This window comes from Lithobates pipiens, unplaced genomic scaffold, assembly GCF_037356315.1.
Source record: "Lithobates pipiens isolate NorthernLeopardFrog02 unplaced genomic scaffold, aLitPip1_a1.2 Scaffold_17, whole genome shotgun sequence".
NCBI classification, from domain to species: Eukaryota; Metazoa; Chordata; class Amphibia; order Anura; family Ranidae; genus Lithobates; species Lithobates pipiens.
The window spans coordinates 8,676,900-8,697,189 of record NW_027507755.1 but is presented as its reverse complement, the minus strand read 5'-3'; the positions used below and the strand labels follow the sequence as shown (position 1 = coordinate 8,697,189).

General features: G+C 43.0%; 1 protein-coding gene across 1 annotated transcript in view; it reads left to right on the top strand.

Moving 5' to 3' along the window:
• Positions 1-20,290, top strand: part of MED17 (mediator complex subunit 17) — a gene marked incomplete at its 5' end in the record, with an annotated part of 40,679 nt that overhangs the window by 8,831 nt on the left and 11,558 nt on the right. Inside the window, 4 exon segments of the mRNA XM_077484982.1 lie at positions 883-1,035; positions 15,149-15,279; positions 16,642-16,826; positions 19,590-19,727. Of these exon segments, the coding sequence (XP_077341108.1) occupies positions 883-1,035; positions 15,149-15,279; positions 16,642-16,826; positions 19,590-19,727 (607 nt within the window).

Genomic DNA, 20,290 nt, shown 5'->3' with positions numbered 1-20,290 from the left:
CTTCTTTGGTTGACCATGGTGAGTCCTGTTCTGAGTGGAACCTGTCCTGTCAAACCGCTGTATGGTCTTGGCTACCATGCTTCAGCTCAGTTTCAGGGTCTTGGCAATCTTCTTATAGCCTAGGCCATCTTTATGTAGAGCAACAATTCTTTTTATGAGATCCTCAGAGTTCTTTGCCATGAGGTGTCATGTTGAACATCCAGTGACCAGCATGAGAGAGTGAGAGCGATAACACCAAATTTAACAAACCTGCTCCACATTCACACTAGAGACCTTCTAACACTAACAAGTCTGGGGATGATACCGGGGAGGGAAAATGGCTAATTGGGTCCAATTTGGACATTTTTACTTAAAGGTGTACTCACTTTTGTTGTCAGCGGTTTAGACATTAATGGCTGTGTGTTGAGTGAGTTATTTTGAGGAGACCGCAAATTTACGCTGTTATACAAGCTGTACACTCACTACTTTACATTGTAGTAAAGTGTCATTTCTTCAGTGTTGTCACATGAAAAGATATAATAAAATATTTACAAAAACGGGAGGGGTGTACTCACTTTTGCGATATGCTGTGTGTGTGTGTCTATATATATATATATATATATATATATATATATATATATATATATATATATATATATATATATATATATATATATATATATATATATATATATATATATATATATAATATAGCGGTCTTGAAGTGGTTAAATATTTGTATGTAGGATTTGGATTCCAGATTGGTATTTTGTGTCCCTCCACCTCTGCACCTTGTATTCATTGCCTGATCTGTTAGATGTTTTCAGCCAGTCTCTCATTGCCATCTGTTGCAATTGGTTAGCTGCACTCCATGTGAAAACCCTCTGCCTTTCTCGTTTCCAGGGACTCCACATTGGCAGACCAAACTGGAAGCCGCACAGAATGTTCTGCTTTGTAAAGAAATATTTGCACAATTGTCTCGTGAAGCCGTTCAAATCAAATCCCAAATCCCTCACATTGTCGTCAAGAACCAAATTATCTCCCAGCCATTTCCTGGTAAGAAATGTATATTTTATGACTGGAAGAGGATATGACTTGAGAGATCCGTTTAGTCTGTCATTTAGCTAGAAATGGTATTTATTACCTAACACTTTGTATGGAGGAGAACTGTGTAGCCTTTTTTTTTTTCCTGGAAACTTTCTTCATTCAGCATTTGAGAGCTAAAGAAATGGCTGAAGGAAGCAGATCATTAGAGAAATGCGTAAGCTGCCATTGCTGACCTACTTCTAAAACTGGTTCAATACCATCCAGGACCTGGACCGAGTATGCAGATCACGATATTTAACTTCGTTTTCTGCACAGCAAGTGAAGGCTGGAATTTACTGGGAGCTTTAGGATGAGCATGACATCCATCCAGGAAGCTTTTATCTGAAGAAGAGGATACCGGGGTTATGGTAGATAGCTGCTGCCATAACAACGATATTCCTCTTCAAAGTAGCGCCGTAAAACTGCTGCGGGCGATCCGTAAGTGGTTTATGTACACAGGACGTTTTAAAACCCCTCCTGACCGATTTAACTATACAGATAGTAACCAACGTTTAAAAATGTTGGTTTGCTGCATTTACATTTCGCGTTTTAGATTTTTTTTTTTTTTTTTTTCCAAGTAGTCAAAAATTTAACTGCATTAAAAATGCCTGTAAACGGAGCGTGGCTAAGCGTTTTTTTTTTCACCTGCCTCTAGAAGCACTTCTATTTTGTTCTTTGTGTCTTTGCACTATATGACTACTACAGACGTTTTCTGTCAGGGACATTCAGAGGCAGGAAAAAAAACCTTCTCTCACGTTTTCTGAAGTTTATGAGCTGTGAAAACATTAGTCTCGCCTAAACTCCTCTTATCTCTTCTAAACGTCAAGTTTAAACGTTTTTTGTTTTAAAAAAAAAAAAAAAATGGTGTGTTGTCACTGTACATCACTTCCTGGCTTTACAGGAAGTATCTTTTGACCCTGTCCATCGTCTCCATCTTACTATGAGAGAGCCACGCGTTCAGACATGACCAGGAGGGAGGTCACACAACATCAGTTGATTGCAGCTGTGCAAGGACATGCCAACCTCTGGGATGAATCTCACCCAGATTATAAAGACAGAATTCTAAAACATTCATCCTGGGAGGAGAGAGCGTGAACTGGAGCAACCTGAGTATTCCAAAGAGTAGAATTGAAGAGTAGAGTGGCATGGCTCACCCTTTGCAGCTAAAATAGCTTCAACTCTTCTGGGAAGGCCGTCCACAAGGTTTAGGAGTATGTCTATGGGAATGTTTGACCATTCCTCCCGAAGCTGATTTGTAAAGTTAGGCACTGATGTTGGACGAGATGGCCGGGCTCGCAGACTCTGCTCTAATTCCTCCCAAAGGTATTCTATCAGGATGAGGTCTGTGCAGGCCAGTTAAGTTCCTCCACGCCAAACTCGCTATTCCATGTCTTTATGGACCTTGCTTTGTGCACCGGTCCAAATCATTTGGTGGAGGAGGGATTATGGTGTGAACTTGTTTTTCAGGGGTTGGGCTTGGCCCCTGAGTTCCAGTGAATGTAACTCTTTAAGGCGTCAGCATACCAAGACATTTTGGAGAATTTCATGCTTCCAACTTTGTGGGAACAGTTTTGGGATGGCCCCTTCCTGTTCCAATATGACTACGCACCAGGGCACAAACAAGGTCCATAAAGACATGGATGAGCGAATTTGGGATGGAGGAACTTGACTGGCTTGCACAGAGTCTTGACCTCCACCCGATAGAACACCTTTGGGATGAATTGGAGTGGAGACTGCGAGCCAGGCCTTCTTGTCTTCACAAATGCACTTCTGGAAGAATGGTCAAACGTTCCTATAAACCTTGGGCACAGCTTTCCCAGAAGAGTTGAAGCTGCAAAGGGTGGGCCAACTCAATCTTGAACCCTACAGACTAAGACTGGGATGCCATTAAAGTTCATGTGCGTGTGAAGACAGGCTCCCTAATACTTTTGGTAATATAGTGCAATGTTTCTCAACTCCAGTCCTGAAGGCGACCCAACGGGTCATGTTTTCAGGATTTCCTTCAGATGAAATAGGTGTGGTAATTACTAAGGCAGTGAAACTGATCCTGTGCAAAATAATGAAAAGCCTGAAAACATGACCTGTTGGGGTGCCTTGAGGATTGGAGTTGAGAAACACTGATATAGTGTCTGTTTTAATTGTTTGCATTTTTTACACTGATACAAAAAAAAGTGAGTGAACGGAAGAAAAATTAAAATCCATATTTGTTGTGGCTACTCTTTTTTTTTTTTGATTTCAAACCAGCATCCATGATTTTTTTAAGATTAGAGTCAGGTGTAGAATGAACCAATTCTACCAAGCAGGTGCTAATGATCATCAATTTCATATGTAGATTGAAATGGTCAATAATTGAAACAGCTGTGTAGGAGCCTTAAAACTGGGGGAGGAACTGCCAAACTCTGCTATTAAGGTGAAGTTGTGGAAGACCGTTTCATGCCACAAGTCAAACCATGGCAAGACTATGCGCAGCAACAAGACATCAGCAAGGTCTCTCCCAGGCAAAGATTAAGATGTGCTTTTCAAGCTTTTTTGAAGAAACGGGCAACGTTGAGGACCATAGAGGCAGTGGTCGACTAAGGAAACTTGATGCAGCAGATGAAAGGAGGCAGTTTGTTCACCAAAGGGATGGAGAGCGGTACAATGATGAGTGCCTGCAGGCAACTGTGAAGCATGATGGAGGTTCCTTGCAAGTTTGGGACTGCATTTCTGCAAACAGAGCTGAAGATTTGGTCAGGACCAATGGTGCCCTCAATGCTGGGAAACATAGGTAGATACATTTCCATCATTCCATACCATCAGGGAGGCATGTGATTGGTCCTAAATTAATTCCACAGCAGGACAACAAACCCAAACATAGCCAATGTCATTCAGAACTATCTTCAGCATAAAGAACAAGGAGTCCGGGAAGTGATGGTTTGTCCCCCACAGAGCCCTAATCTCAACATTGAGTCAGTCTGGGATTACATGAAGAAACGGAAGGATTTGAGGCAGCCTACATCCACAGAAGTTCTGTGGTTCTCCAAAATTTTTGGAACAACCTACCTGCTAAGTTCCTCCAAAAACTGTGTGTTTGTGTACCTAGAAGAATTGATGCTGCGTTATAGGCAAAGGGTGGTCACACCAAATATTGATTTTAATTTCTTCTCTGTTCATTTAGTTTCCATTTTATTTGAAGAAAATAAACTATTAACACTTCTATTTATGAAAGCAAATATCTAAATTTACAGCATTTTTTTTTTTTCATGCCTGCCTAAAACTTTTCCTGTGTGCATGTATATGTGTGTGTGTGTGTGTGTGTGTGTATATGTGTATATATATCTATATATATATATATATATATATATATATATATATATATGTATATATGTATGTATATATGTGTGTGTGTGTATATATATATATATTTTAATAATTCTTGTTCGTGCATCATGGGACAAAGAGGCTTTGATGATTACTAAGTGGGTTAGTCACCCTCAGGTGATTGGACACTGGCAACCCTAATTACATGGCGAGTTCCTCCCCCTATATAACCCCTTCCATATGGAGTGTACCTCAGTTTTTTCGCCAGTGTCTAAGGTGGTTGGTCACATTAAAGATGTGCTAAGAGAGCTCCGTTTGGTCTTTGTAGGGGCCTTGGAGCTATACAACCAGATCCAAACCTCGGGCCAATAAATACGCCTAAGATGGATGGTACCCGGGCCTCGTGAAAGAAGAAATTAGGTTTTTGCCTGTAGTGTCTCTTTAACCACTTCCCGACCAGCGCACGACGATGTACGTCGACAGCATGGCACGGGCAGGCATATTGGCGTACATGTACGTCCAATATTCGTTGCCGCCGTGCCATCGGGAGCGCGCCGCCGGCAGCGCGCTCCCGCGCTGGTCGGGACCCCCGTGAGTCCGGTCGCGGGACCCGCGGACTCGATCGCCGCGGGCATCCCCGCGATCGTCTCACGGAGCGGCCGAATGGAGGAAATGCTGTATAAACAACATTTTCCCATTCTGCCTAGCAACTAGTGACGCTGATCTCTGCTCCATGTGATTGGAGCAGAGATCAGTGTACACTAAATGAAAGCCCAACCCCCCCACAGTTAGTAACACACCCCTAGGAACACTTAACCCCTACACTGCCACCCACTGGTTAACCCTTTCACTGCCAGTGTCATTTACACAGGAATCACTGCATTTATATAGCAGTGATTACTGTATAAATGACAATGGTCCCAAAAATGTGTCAAAAATGTCCGATGGGTCCCCGACAATGTCGCAGTCACAATAAAAATCGCAGATCGCCGCCATTACTAGTAAAAAAAAAAATAATAAAAAATTAATAAAAATGCTATAAAACTATCCCTATTTTGTAAACGCTATAACTTTTGCGCAAACCAATCAATAATCGCTTATTGCGATTTTTTTTTACCAAAAATATGTAGAAGAATACGTATCGGCCTAAATTGAGGGAAAAAAATGTTTTTTTATATATTTTTGGGGGATATTTATTATAACAAAAAGTAAAAAATAATGCGTTTTTTTCAAAATTGTCGCTCTATTTTTGTTTATAGCGCAAAAAATAAAAACCGCAGGGGTGATCAAATACCACCAAAAGAAAGCTCTATTTGTGGGAAAAAAAGGACGTCAATTTTGTTTGGGAGCCACGTCGCACGACCGCGCAATTGTCCGTTAAAGCGGCGCAGTGCCGAATCGCAAAAAGTGGTCTGGTCTTTGACCAGCAAATTGGTCCGGTCTGAAAGTGGTTAAGGACTAGGCTCTGGGATCCAGCACTTTGGGGCACAAATTAAAAGTTGCAAGAAAAGTTTTTTTTCTGGCAGAGTCTTCTACAGGTCCAGGGAAGAGGATCCTGTAAGTAGGAACCCAGAACCCTAAAGTTTGGCACAACATTACCCACTGTGATTGGTGAAGGTTGGATCTGTCTGTTCTCAGCAGTTTCCTGCAGCGGGGATAAGGTAAGTGAAGACCATTCTAGGTATTTACCTTAAAGGGGAAGTAAACCCTTTCAAACCACTTTGACCTACAGGTAAGCCTAGATTAAGGCTTACCTGTAGGTCCAAGCAATATCTCCTAAACCTATATGGTTTAGGAGATATTTGCCCGAAAATGGGCACCGCTGTCTACGGCGCATGCGCCGTAGACAGCGGCGCGCAGGCGCACTAAATGCGGCAAGTCCAAGAATGGATCTGCCTAATTTGTCGACTCCCGTGTGCATGCGCGGGAGTGACGTCATCGCGGCTTCGCCGTATGGCAGCGGCGGAGCTGCGAGACGTGACTCCCGTGCGCATGCGCGGGAGTGACGTCATCGCGGCTTCGCCGCTGTCATTCGTCGGAGCTGCGAGACGCCACCAGCAAGATGGATGCGGCGGACTACAGGGGACAGCGGTAACATCGCTGGCTCCTGTGTCAGGTAAGTGACACATAATGAGCTACTATGCGATGCATAGTAGTCCATTATGCTTTACCTTTGCAGGGAAAAAAAGAGGAAGTAAACCCATCAGGGTTTACTTCCTCTTTAAGGATTATCTTCTACGAGTAGATTTCATGTCTTACCTGGTTTCCGCCACTAGAGGGGGGGTAAGAGACATACCTGGTGTTTACTTACATGCCTTCCAGGATACACACTCAGTGAAGCTGGTCTGTGAAGTTGCTCACCTCCGCTGCAGGCTCTGCGACATAAACTGAAAGGGGGATCCCATATAACCCCCCAAAGGTCTCCTTTCTCGCCCCCGTCCGCCGCCATGATGGTCCTACGCACGCAGAGGGGTGCGTCACGGCGTATGAGTGTGCAGGCGGCAATGTTTAAAGCCCAGGACACTGGGAGCCCCTGTAAGTGGTGGAACACAGAATTGTGGGCAGTAAGCATCTCAGTGAATTCGGATCCAGACATACTCAAGACACCTGCTCAGCATCAGGTTGTGCAGACTAAACTAATGATTATATTGTAAGACTAAGGCACAACAGTGATTGTATCTATACTAGTACCTCTGCTTTTGCAGCTTAGTACTATGTCTCCCGGTAAGAGGGCTTCATGGGCAGGTAAAAGAGGCACTAAGAAGTCACCGCCTAGATCTAGGGGTTCTGGACATGCCTGCCTGCAGTATTCTATCCCCCCTGAAAGACAGAAGGCAGCCTCACAGGATGAGTCAGCCTCTCCCAATGCTGCAGCCCCTGTGTATGTCACTGAAGACACTATGAAAGCTGCATTGGATAGTTGAGAAGGAAGGATTGCTACTTTTAATCACAACTTCCTTAAAGAGTAGCAGAAAGTGGGATAGATCCCTGCCTATTTGGGGATGGGGATCAGGAGCAGTCGGATGATTCAGGGGATGAGGAGAAGCTCTCTTCTTCCTCTCGGCACCTCAAGGTGCAGGTGCAATATTGTACTGAGTTGGTGCGTGCCACATACAAATTGCCCTCTGCCGGAGCTGCCATATCCTCTGTTTCCTCCTTGGGATCCCGGAAATCCCCACAGGCTGTGTGAGGACTGGGTTCACCCAGATAAGCTATTTTCTCCTCCTAAGAAGTTTTCCTTTCTTTATCCGGTAGCGGAAAAAAATCACCAAGAAATGAGGGGTGCCAGCAATTGATGCAGCTGTTTCCTGTGTGAATAAAAGCCTGACCTGCCCTGTTGAAAATGCTCAGGGGTTCAAAGATCCAACTGACAAAAAGCTGGAGTCTTTATTTAAAGCCTCCTTTTCTATGTCTGGTGCTGTGGTCCAACCTGCAGTCGCAGCAGTTGGCATGTGCCAATTCCTAAAGGAACAAATGAAGCAGGTGGTTAATCTCCTCCTCACTGAACAGGTCGAGGTTTAAGCAGACCTTCCTAAGGCCTTAAGTTTTGCGGTTAATGCCATTATGGATTCTGTTCAGCAACCATCCCTTCTTACTCTCCTGCTGGTACACATGTGCAGGTCCTTTTGGCTTAAGCATTGGCCAGCTGAGGCTTCATGCAAAAGATTTTTGACTGGATTCCCATTTCATGGGGAACGCTTGTTTGGGGATGATTTGGACAAATATATCCAGAGGATTACCGGGGGCCAGACCACTTTGTTGCCGGTTAAGAGGAAAAGTAAACGTCCCTCATTTAGATGTTCTCTTTCCCCAGCCCCTGGAGCCTCGACCTCCAGGCAGTGGCGACGGCCTCCCCAGTCCAATACTAGGGGAAAGGTCCAAGGGCAGAAAGTCTTTGGGTCCAAGATCTGTTAAGCAGAACCCCAAAGCCTCCTTATGAAGAGGCGCCCCGGCTCGGCTGAGTGGGGGGAAGGCTGCTGCGGTTTTGCAGACACCTGGCGATAAGAGGTTCAGGACTAATGGGTAACCTCCACGGTGTCTCTGGGCTACAAGCTGGAGTTTCCAAAGATCCAGAAAAAAGGAAGCCCTTGCTTTTGGCCTTAGCCTGTTATAACAAGGGGTGATTATAGATGTAGCCCCAGAAGAGCAAGGCTTGGGTTCTATTCTAACCTCTTTACGGTTCCAAAACCAAACGGGGATGTTGGATCTAAAAGACCTGACTCAGTTCCTAAATATTCGTTCTTTCCGCATGGAGTCAATCCGCTCAATGGTTTCCACCCTTCAGGGAGGAGAATTTCTGGCATAGATAGACATCAAAGATGCATATTTACATGTGCCAATATTTCCCACTCACCAAATGTTTCTAAGGTTTGCGGTGGAGCAGCATCACTTCCAGTTTGTGGCCCTATCCTTTCAGTCTTGCTACTGCATCTCAGGTGTTAACGAAAGTTGTAGCCCTGCCCCTGGCAAAGCTAAGGGCTCAAGGCATAGCAGTAACAGCTTATCTGGACAATTTGCTACTTGTAGAACAGTCCGTAGCACGCTTAGACCACAATGTGCTCAGCACAGCAAAGTATTTAGAGTACCTAGGCTGGGTCCTCAATCTAGAAAAATCCTCCTTACAGCCCCTAAAAAGCTGGAATATTTGGGCATGGTCATAGACACAGTCCAAAGCAGAGTATTCTTACCCAAGTCAAAAGCCAAAACCATAAAGGATTTGGTCCGAGTAGTCAAAACAAGGAAAAATCCTTCCATTCGACTATGTATGAGGTTATTAGGGAAAATGGTAACCTCATTCAAGGCTGTTCCTTACGCCCAGTTTAACTCAAGACCTTTACAGAGCAGCATCCTATCTGCCTGGAAGAAGAGAGTTCAAGCCTTCGATCTTCCAATGTGCTTGTCACCATAGGTACGTCAGAGCCTCAATTGGTGGTTACTAACCGAGAATCTACTGAAAGGAGAATCCTTTGTTCCAGTTACTTGGAAGAATATAACTACAGATGCCAGCCTTGTAGGCTGGGGAGCAGTTCTGGAAGAAGCCTCTTCCCAGGGAAGATGGTCCAAAGCCAAAGGGCTCTTGCCTATCAACATTCTAGAGATTCAGGCAATTCGCCTGGCCCTCGGGGCCTGGAATTAAAGGTTGCAAGGCTGTCCTATCCGGATACAGTCATACAACGCTACAGCAGTGGCCTAAATCAATCACCAAGGGATGCCCAGAAGGAGGTGAATCACATTTTTGCTTGGGCAGAAAGGCATGTTCCCTGCCTGTCTGCGGTATTCATTCCAGGGGTAGAAAATTGCCAGGTGGATTTCCTGAACTGCCAGCAGCTGTGTCCAGGAGAATGGTCTCTACACCCCAACATATTTCGGGCCATATGTCAGAAAGGGGGTACCCCGGATGTAGAACTGTTGGCTTCCAGGTTAAACAAGAAACTGGACAACTTTGTGTAAAGAACAAGGGATCCGCTGGCACAAGGATCAGATGCCTTAGTGATTCCGTGGGATCAGCACTTTCTGATCTATGCGTTCCCTCCAGTTCCGCTTCTCCCGCGATTCCTTCATTTTGTCAAAAGGGAAGCCGGTAATTCTGGTGGCCCCGGCTTGGCCCAGGCGACCTTGGTATGCAGAAATCGTAAAGATGGCAGAGGGAAGACCTTGTCTTCTTCCACTATGCCCAGATCTACTCTCACAGGGCCCAATATTCCATCCTGCCTTAAGAAGTCTGTATTGGCTGTTGAGACCCACATCCTGAAGACCTGTGGGTTCTCGAGTCCAGTCCTATCCACTCTGGAGCCATATTGGATGTAGCCATATTCGATTTTTCACGAAGACGGGGTGGTGTTTCGTCCTCACCCGACCTTTTTGCCTAAAGTGGTTTCAGGATTCCATCTGAATCGAGATATGGTCCTACCGTCCTTCTTTTTTTTTTTTTTTTTTTTTTTCTTTCTTTTTCTTCTTTTTTTTTTTTCCAGATCAGCAGTCTGATGTTGTAAGAGCAGTCAAAATCTATCTGCAATCAACAGCTCAGATACGAAAGACTGATTTGTCTATACTGCCAGAAGGCCCCAAAAAGGGCCAGGCAGCGTCGAAGTCCACTATCTCTAGATGGATTCGACAGGTTATTATTTAGGTTTATGGTTTGAAAAATAAAATTCCTCCTTTTTTCAGGTTAAAGCGCACTCGACTACAGCAGTTAGTGCTTTTTGGGCAGTGCATCACCAGGCCTCCATGGCTCAGATCTGCAAGGCTGCAACTTGGTCTTCGGTCCATACATTCACTAGATTCTATCAGGTGGATGTAAGGGGGCATGAGCATGCCGCCTTCGGGCACCGAGTGCTGCAGGCAGCAGTAGAGGTCCTCCCATCCAATGGCGGTCTGTTTCTGATCTGTGTCTCCCTCCCCTCAAATTTGGGCATTGCTCTGGGATATCCCACTTAGTAATTATCAAAGGCTCTGTGTTCCGTAATGTGTGAACAAGAAAATAGGATTTTTAAAACCGCTTACCTGTAAAATCCTTTTCTTGGTAGTACATCACGGGACACAGAGCTCCCACACCTCTTCGGAATTATACGTTGGGATACTTATTGCTTTTTTTTTATAAAACAGAGGTACTCACCATATGGGAGGGGTTTTATAGGGGAGGAACTCGCCTTGTAATTGGGGTTGCCAGTGTCCAATCACCTAATGGTGACTGACTAACCCACTTAGTAATTACCAAAGGCTCTGTGTCCTGTGATGTACTCTCAATAAAAGGATTTTACAGGTAAGCTGCTTTAAAAATCCTATTTTATTTATATATATATATATATATATATATATATATATATATATATATATATATATATATATATATATATATATATATATATATATATATATATATATATATATATATATTATATATTTATATATATATATATATATATATATATATATATATATATATATATATACTTATATATATATATACTTATATATATATATATACTTATATATATATATACTTATATATATATATATACTTATATACTTTATATATATATATATATACTTATATACTTTATATATATATATATATACTTATATTGTGCCTGCAGTACAGCTTTAAATTTACCAGTGGTGGTGTTATCTGCAGTGTTATAAAACATCTTTCTTACCTTGTTAAACACGTCCTCCTTTGTCCTTTTACAAATATAAAATGTTCTGTCTCCCGTTGGGCAGGTTTTTGTGTATAAAGCTAAAGCCCTAATATTTAATAGGACTGGTTTGTTTGGAAGTTCCCTGGCGTAGACAGTGGCACAGTTAGCGGCCTTCCCCCATTATGCCGTTTCCTTGGTATCTTTTGTAGAGGTCTCCCATCCATCTTCCAATGTGCACAGCCTGTTCTTTGCCGCTCTATGCTGCTAGCATGTGACTGAGGCTTGATTTTTGTATGCAGCGTGTGTTTCTGAGGACCGAGTCATATTCTGCTCCTGTTCAGGGTATATGTATTTTACGTACCATTAGTGTTTTCAATAAATCAGCCTTTAACATGTACATTGTCTTCACTCACTTGTGCAATTTGTCATGTAACTTAGGACATTAAAGTCACATGACAAATCGCACACCATTCTTTTCAATGGCACCCATTCAAATCATCTTTGCGATGTTTAGGGTGCCGGGAGGCAGAGCTTAAGATCACGTGACCACCGTGATTGGCTGTCGCGTGATCCGAAAAACCGGTTGGGCACTGGCAACCGTGCCGGGAGTGTGCAGGGTGTGCGCTCTCGGCACAGCTGTATTGACCGCAATTCATGCATATATGCAGCTTCTCTGCACCAAGGACCGGCCACTGAGACGCCGTATATTTTGTGTGCGGCCAGCGCCAAGGGATTAAAGTGATTGTAAAGGTTTACCTTTGTAAAACAACCCATTCATTTTAAAATAGAAATGAAAGGCAAAATATTTTGTGTATAAATACCTTTTTTTATTTATTTTTTGTTTGTTTTTTGTTTTTTTTAGAAGTGATCAGATTCCCTCTGTTCCCAGCTTCATAAGAGCTGGAGAAGGAGAAGCAATATCACACTGAGCTTCCCAGTGAATGGCTGTGCAGCAAAGGAGTGTCAGGACAAGTCTGATCATTGAAGGAGAGCTGACTGAGTTCCCAGTAAAGCTAGAGAACTGACCAGTGTGCTCTCCTGCTTAATGTGGTCTGTTTTTAATAGTAAAGCACAGGGACTGGCAGGAACACAAGGGATTTCACGCACAGGAAGCAATACAAAGAGAACAGGAGACTTTCATACATCACACAGCAGGGACATGAAGTGCTGGTTTAATAAATGCTTTTAAAGTCACAGAGACTTTGAAAAGGTGCCTGCACTACTTTGGCGTGACTTTTGATGCAACTTTGATTCATAGAATATAAAGTTGGATCAAAATCACACCATTCATGGAGCCTTGAAGCGACTGTTGCAACAAAAAAAAACCTGTAAAGTTAGAGGTAAGCAACAGCCTGTGCAGCCACCCTTGTTTGCAGGAGATAGTTAAGTCTCATTACAATGTGTGCATCAATAGAAACACACAGCCCTGTATACTAGGATGACCGGGCACTTCAGGGCTGTGTGTGCGTTCTCTCTTGGAGACAGCCCTGTCCACTGTTAACTCTTTCCTGTGAAAACTGAACGTTCAAGGAAGCCGACTGAGAGAGCAGAAGCCAACAGCATTGAAAGATGCAAGTGCTGAGTTAAACATTTTAACAAAAAGTTTACTGGGGAATGTTTTTATGTTGCTCTCAATGTGTTACTGATGGTTTAATAATACTTTAAAGAATCTTTGGCATCCTAGACACATGGCACTACCAGGTAACTGTCCCCTGCTCTGCCCTGTGGTTCCATCTACTAGTCCAGTGGTTCTCAACTCCTGTCCTCAGGGCCCACTACCAGGCCAGGTTTGCAAGATAACTGAAATACATCACAGGTGATATCTTTTGATGCTCAGCTTTTTGCAGTATTGTAGTCTACAAGGTAATTCTTAAAATCTGGCCTGTTAGTGGGTCCTGAGGACAGGAGTTGAGAACCACTGCGACTAGTCCCTATATTAATATAGGAAACAGTAGTGACGTAGCAGTCATTGGACTGAACCACAACACGCAGTGGGGGACTAAACATCTGACACTTGGAAGCTGACCTAGATCCAAGGCACGGGTGGCAGGATAGGTAAGTATTGTACCTTTTTGTTTTTTACATGGATTTTTATTAATTTTGTTTTGTAGATAGTTGGTTTTAGACCACTTTGCAGACGCTACAACTCTAAAAATAGCACCTGCAAAGCGCCCTGAAAGAACTGCTCCTGTCTCTCCAATGTGAAGCCCCGAGGTCTTTCACACTTGAGCGGTGCACTGGCAGGACATCCGGAAAAGTCCTGCCAGCAGCTTCTTTGGAGCGGTGTGTTTACCGCTCCTCCACTGCTGCTCCCCATTGAAATCAATGGGGCAACGCGGCTATACCGCTATTGCGGGCATTTTTAATCCTTTCTCGGCTGCTAGCGGGGGTAAAAGTACCCCGTTAGTGGCTAAAATGAGCTGCAAAGCCAACGGTAAAACCGCCAACGCTATGGGCACGGCAGTGTGAAAGCTGTCTAACATCAATGGATATTTAACTAAATGAAGGTGGCACCTGTACAACCTGAGGTAAATTCCGTGACCCTCCTGCCTCTTATTTGGTTAATCCTGCATGCTTTAAACCTCCCTCATAGATGACCTTTCAGATCACCAAAACAATGTGGGTCTAGTTGGGGGATCTAAAACATTCTGTGCCACCATATTCCTCAAGCTGGGTGCTCCCCTAAAATTAACCTGCGGTTGGTTGGGTAACTGAGGGCCCAAAACACGGTCATTTTTTAAAAACTGGCAAATGCTTTTTTTTTTTTTTTTTTTTTTTTTTAATTAGCCAAAGGTGGCTTGAATAGGTAGTGAGGAAGGCTGTGCCAAAATCACCCGATGTTCTCCTCTCCTGGGGGGCCATCAGTAATCCATTGTTGGCGATTCCTACCCCCCACCTACTGTATGAGGGTATCTAAAACTCCCTTGTTCTATCCATTTGTCAAAAATCTTGCTTTAAGTGTAGCCGCCCTAAAGTAATCCTGGGTGCAATTCCGTCTTAAAGTGGTTGTAAACCCTTACAACACACTTTAACCTACAGGTAAGCCTAGATTAAGGCTTACCTGTAGGTCCAAGATATATCTCCTAAACCTACACACTTTAGGGGATATTTGCTGAAAGACGGGCACCGCTGTCTACGGCGCATGCGAGTGGCGGCTCCCGTGCGCATGCGCGGGAGTGACATCATCGCGGCTTCGCCGAATGACAGCGGAGAAGTGGCGAGACCCACCGAGAAGATGGATGCGGCAGACTACAGGGGACAGCGGTGACTTCGCTGGCTCCTGTGTCAGGTAAGTGACACATAATGGACTACTATGTGATGCATAGTAGTCCATTATGCTTTACCTTTGCAGGGAATGAAAGAGGAAGTAAACTAAACAGGGTTTACTTCCTCTTTAATCATTGGCCTTTAGACACTGCCGATAGCGGTGATGGGAGCAATCCAACAGAATGTACCTATTCCTGTCTCAAGGGCAGCAAACTGGCTGTTTTTTTTTTTTTAGGAAGTTTTGGAGACCCCTGCTGTAGAGAGTAGCTGTAAAAATATTTTGGCAAATCTAGCATTATAAAATGTAAATCGTAGCACCAAACTGCCGAATATTTTTTTTTATACTCATTGGTCATCTGACTGTCGTCTTCCTACAGGACTCCAGCTGTCTATCTCCTTCTGCCACTCAACAAATGACAAGAAGTCTCAGAAATTATCTTCTGAAAAGACGAGCCCTGAAGATCACCTTTACGTCTTGGAACACAACCTGCACCAGATTGTTAGAGAGGTGAGCCAACTGAGATTATATATATATATATATATATATATATATATATATATATATATATATATATATATATATATATATATATCTCTATATCTCAATTTTTTTTTTTTTTTTTACAGACTCAGAACAAGTATACTTTTTTAGCTCGTATTAGAATGCCATACCAGATTTCATACAGGTCCTGTTTGCCTTGTTTAACTGCTTAAGGACCGCCCCACTGGGACCCTCCGCTCAATCCAGAGGCTGACAGAATGGTGGTCTGCCTATATAAACAAGGCAGATCGCTGTTCTGTCAGAGGGGAAGATGGAGATCCTGTGTTTCTGCTAAGCAGGAACATGGATTTCTGTTTTCCAACAGTCAAAGCATCCCCCCCCCAGGGAACACTTTCAACCCTTTGATTGCCCCTGATGTTTACCCCTTTCTGCCAGTGTCATCAGTACAGTGACTTTTTTTTTTTTTTTTTTTGCACTGATCACTGCATTGATGTCACTGGTCCCCAAAAAGTGTCAGATTTGCATGCTGCAATATCACAGTCTCACTAAAAATCGCTGATCACCGCCATCACTAGTAAAAAATAATACATTCCATAAATCTATCCCATAGTTTGTAGGCACTATAACTTTTGTGCAAACCAATCAAAATACGCTTATTGGGATTTATTTATTTATTTATTTTACCAAAAATATACAGCAGAATACCTCTAAATTGATGAAGAAATTCGATTTTTTTTTATTGGGTGTGTTATATAGCAGAAAGTAAAAAATATTTTTTTTATTTTTTTTTTTTTACCAAAAATATGTAGAAGAATATGTATCGGCCTAAACTGAGGGAATTTTTTTATATATATATATATTTGGGGGATATTTTTATTATAACAAAAAGAAAAAAAATAATGCGTGTTTTTTTCAAAATTGTCGCTCTATTTTTGTTTATAGGCCAAAAAATAAAAACCACAGAGGTGATCAAATACCACCAAAAGAAAGCTCTATTTGTGGGGAAAAAAAGGACATCAATTTTACTTAGGTACCGCGTCGCATGACCTCGTGATTGTCAGTTAAAATAACTCTGTGCCCTATCGCAAACCAATTGCTAGGTCAGTAAGAGGAGGAGGGGTAAACCTTCCGGAGCTGTTAAAGTGGTTAAATGGTATCAGCTGCAGAAGGAATTTACTTACAAGCTTGCTAAAATGGTACTTAACCATAAGTCATTTCTCCAGCTGGAAAGTCCTTTTTGCGCCCTTTACCAAGGGCAGTATTGGCTGAAGTCTCCTTGCGTGTATTTAGCAATCCATTGCACATTTTGGCAGGTGGTAAATGAAGGAGGCATAACCTACCGTGTTTTTTTTGTTTTTTGTTTTTTAGTTTCACAAACAAACTTTGAGTAATATTGTGATGCCACATCCGGCCAGCGCTCCATTTGGACACAAGAGGATGCGTCTTGCCGGTCCCCAAGCCTTCGATAAGAATGAAATAAGCCTCATGCAGCAGAGCGAGGGACTGCTGGAGAAAATAATCAAACAAGCAAAACACATTTTCCTCAGGCGCAGGTTAGTGGTCACACTAATAATGCAGCAAGTCCTGTTTTTAGCCCTTTAAGGTGTATATAGCTAATGCCAAAACGTGTTTTTATTTTGTATAAGCTAGCAATTTAAAGGGGTTGTAAACCCTCCTGGGTTTTTCACCTTAATACATTCTATGCTTCCAGTCATTGTCTTGGGTCCTGATTGAATAGATTGATAGCAACGCAGCCATTGGCTCCCGCTGCTGTCAATCAAATCCAATGATGTGGGAGCCGGGGGCATGACAGAGTCCTGCTGTTTGTGTCAATAGACGCAGGATACAGGGTCGCACCCGCACGAGCGCCCTGAGGAAGAGTGCTTCTCCAATGGGGCACTCGAGAAGAGCAGGAGAACTGCTGAGGGACCCCAGAAGAGGAGGATCAGGCCACTCTGTGAAAAACCAACTGCACAGAGGGCGTAAGTATGACATTCGTGTTTTTAAATGAAGGTTTAGTTATCCTTTTCAATAAAAACCCTGTTCGTTTTTATTAACTAAAAAAGATTTGGGTTTAGATCTACTTTATAGATCTATTGCAAAGCAAAATTACCTGGATGAAAAGCCTTAGATGCTGCCATTCTTTGACTCCTTGGTCGCATGCTAGTATAGTGTTAGGGAAGCATATATTCATTCAATTATCAGAAAAATGCACACTGAACGCTCCTGGGAGTGAAACCTGTGCATGCTGGGAAAAAAAGGTGGGTGTCAAACCATGAAATCACACCGAGACAGAAGTACAGTTGAATCCCACTTGTTTAAGATATCCGCTTGCTCAGAGGAGATCGTTCCATTGATCCCCGCTGAGCAGGAAGATGACAGGTCCGTCTCTGCACACTGTGTAGGGACGGACCCGTCAGAGCGCCGCTCTCCCCTATGGGAGATCGGATGACGACAGACCGCAGAGTCCGTCGTCATCCAATCCGATAACAGATGGAAAAGTAGGTTTTTCCTCCGTCATACTTCTTCAGATCGGAGCAGGTCAGATTTCAGCGGACATGTCACCGCTGACATCCTACGCCCCATAGACCTCTGTAGAGCATCCGTTCAGGTCCGCCTGAAAAACTGACAGGTGTACCTGAACGGATCGGCCATGTGAAAGAGGCCTAAGGAGAAGGCAGAGATCCTCTGGGATGGACGGCTTAAGTAGGCAGGACTGACGAGCAGGATATCATCAGCAGCCGAGTAACTGTGGAGAGAGATGGGAGCTGGCAATTTGCAGACAGCTGAGCGGTCAGCTCAGAGAAGGAAGGGCTGAGCCCAGCCCTGGCAGTGGGCTCACATTGCAGGCCGGTTTTTGGGGACTTGTTTGGTGCAGTGCCTCAAAAAAGCATCTTCAGAATGAGGCACACTGGCGTTAACACCATAGTTTTTATTTGATAGATTTAAAGTGTATCTAAACCCAGGAACAAAAATATAGTATGTGGTGGCTGCATTTTATTTTATGTATTATTTTATTTATTTATTTTTTTTATAACTTAATTTCCACTTGGTATCATTTTCATCCTGGAGTATCACACTTCCTGTCCTTGAGTAAGGGGAGCATTGTTGTCCTAGGTCATGTTAGAACTACAGAACACCTCCCACTCTCCATCTAAATAACTTGGGTTGGAGTTGTTTGTTATTCAGAGGGGATTAGGGCAGGGCTGATGAGACTGCTTTAGATTTCAGTGCAGCACATTATTATACACAATTTATATAGCGCCAACAGTTTACGCAGCGCTTTACAATGTATGGGGGGACAACACAATTACAGTACAATACAGAAGGTACCGGAGCACGTGAAGCTAGGTAGTCACTGGATGTCTGGAAAAGGTCTTTACGTGTTGCCTCTCACTTGCTGCACGTTGTACACGGTTTGGGTTTACATGCACATTGAATATGGTAATGCAGGCGTTTTACTGAAATTTTGGCAGGACATGCAATGATACAGCTGCACCAACTAAAAGCTTATTTCTTTGCACAATTAAAGACAAAACATTACATTTTGGATTACAATACAATCCTTCGTCCAAGACTTGTTGGAGATTTCCCTCCCATTAGACCCTCTGTATTTCTTACTAGGGTTGCCGATTCCTGGACTCTCTAGACATGCTCAGAAGCTTGCCACCTTTATTTTGTTAGCAGCTAAGAGAGCTATCCCTACACGGTGGCTATCACGTACCCCGCCCACTTTCCCCCAAGTCTTGCAGAACCTAGAACATATCGGCCGTATGGAAAAGCTTACAGCCATAGTCCAAGACACTATGCCTAAGTTCTCAATGATTTGGGATCTGTGGTATCGCTCTAAACTATATACTGCTACTTAATATAGTCTTCTGAGTTTGGACCTCCTACGCTGAGTTTAAGGCTCAAATTGCATGTTCACACTGTTCCATGCCCTTCTAAAGGAATGAAGTTTCCACATTTCCTGCTCACTGTCCTATGCCTATTTGATTGTGACGATTGCTGTTTTGTACCACAAATAATTGTTAATTAATGTGAGGATATACAGAATGTGCTGAAATATCCTACCCCCCCCCCCCCCCCTCCTCTTTCTTCCCTCCCCTCTCCTCCCTCCCCTCTCCTCCCTCCCCCCTCGCTGTTTCTGATTTGTTCTATTTGATGGACTTACTGTTTATCTGTGCATTTATGCCAACACTTTGTCATTGTTATCTTTATATTTTCAATAAAAATACAATTTAAAAAAAAAAAAAAAAGACAAAACATTATGTGAATTGAATTGATCCTTTTGTAAATCTCGTTTTTGTTTCTAGAACTGCACGCACCATCGACAGCCTGGCCAGCAGGATTGAGGACCCCCAGATACAAGCTCACTGGTCGAGTATCAATGATGTGTACGAGTCCAGTGTGAAAGTCCTGATAACATCCCAAGGTTATGAACAGATATGCAAGTGAGTGATTTTTTTATTTTTATATTTTTTTGTTAGTAACGGTAGGCTTTGAATTTTAGAGATACTTTTATGAATGGATTGTTCCCCAGAGAGCCAATAGAAGCTTGGAAACCTGAGCCAGAAGACTGATTGAATCCTGGCATAATTCACTGAATGTGCCACTTACAAGTGAGCATATTAGCTGAGAGACTAATATTAGGAGTAGCAGGTTCTGCCACTGGATACTGAAACTTGCGAATGGAAAACCAACCTTTTTGCAAGGTTCAGAGCTTCACACAGCATTAGCAGTTTTTGTTTAAAGCACAACTCCAGCCCAAACATTTTCTTTCAGTTTTGAACAGATTGGGGAGAGATTAGAACCAATGTCAGTTGTTGTTCCCCTAAGCATTGGAAATCTTATTTTTTATTTTTTATTTTTTTCATTGATTTGATAAGAGTTGCAATAGGAGCCTCCCTATTTGCACTCTGTACTGGTACGGCTTGCCCCATCGGACACTAACCGCCTACATGTACAAGGGGCATTTAAGTCAAACTGGGAATTTTGAGCTTATATAATGAAAGAT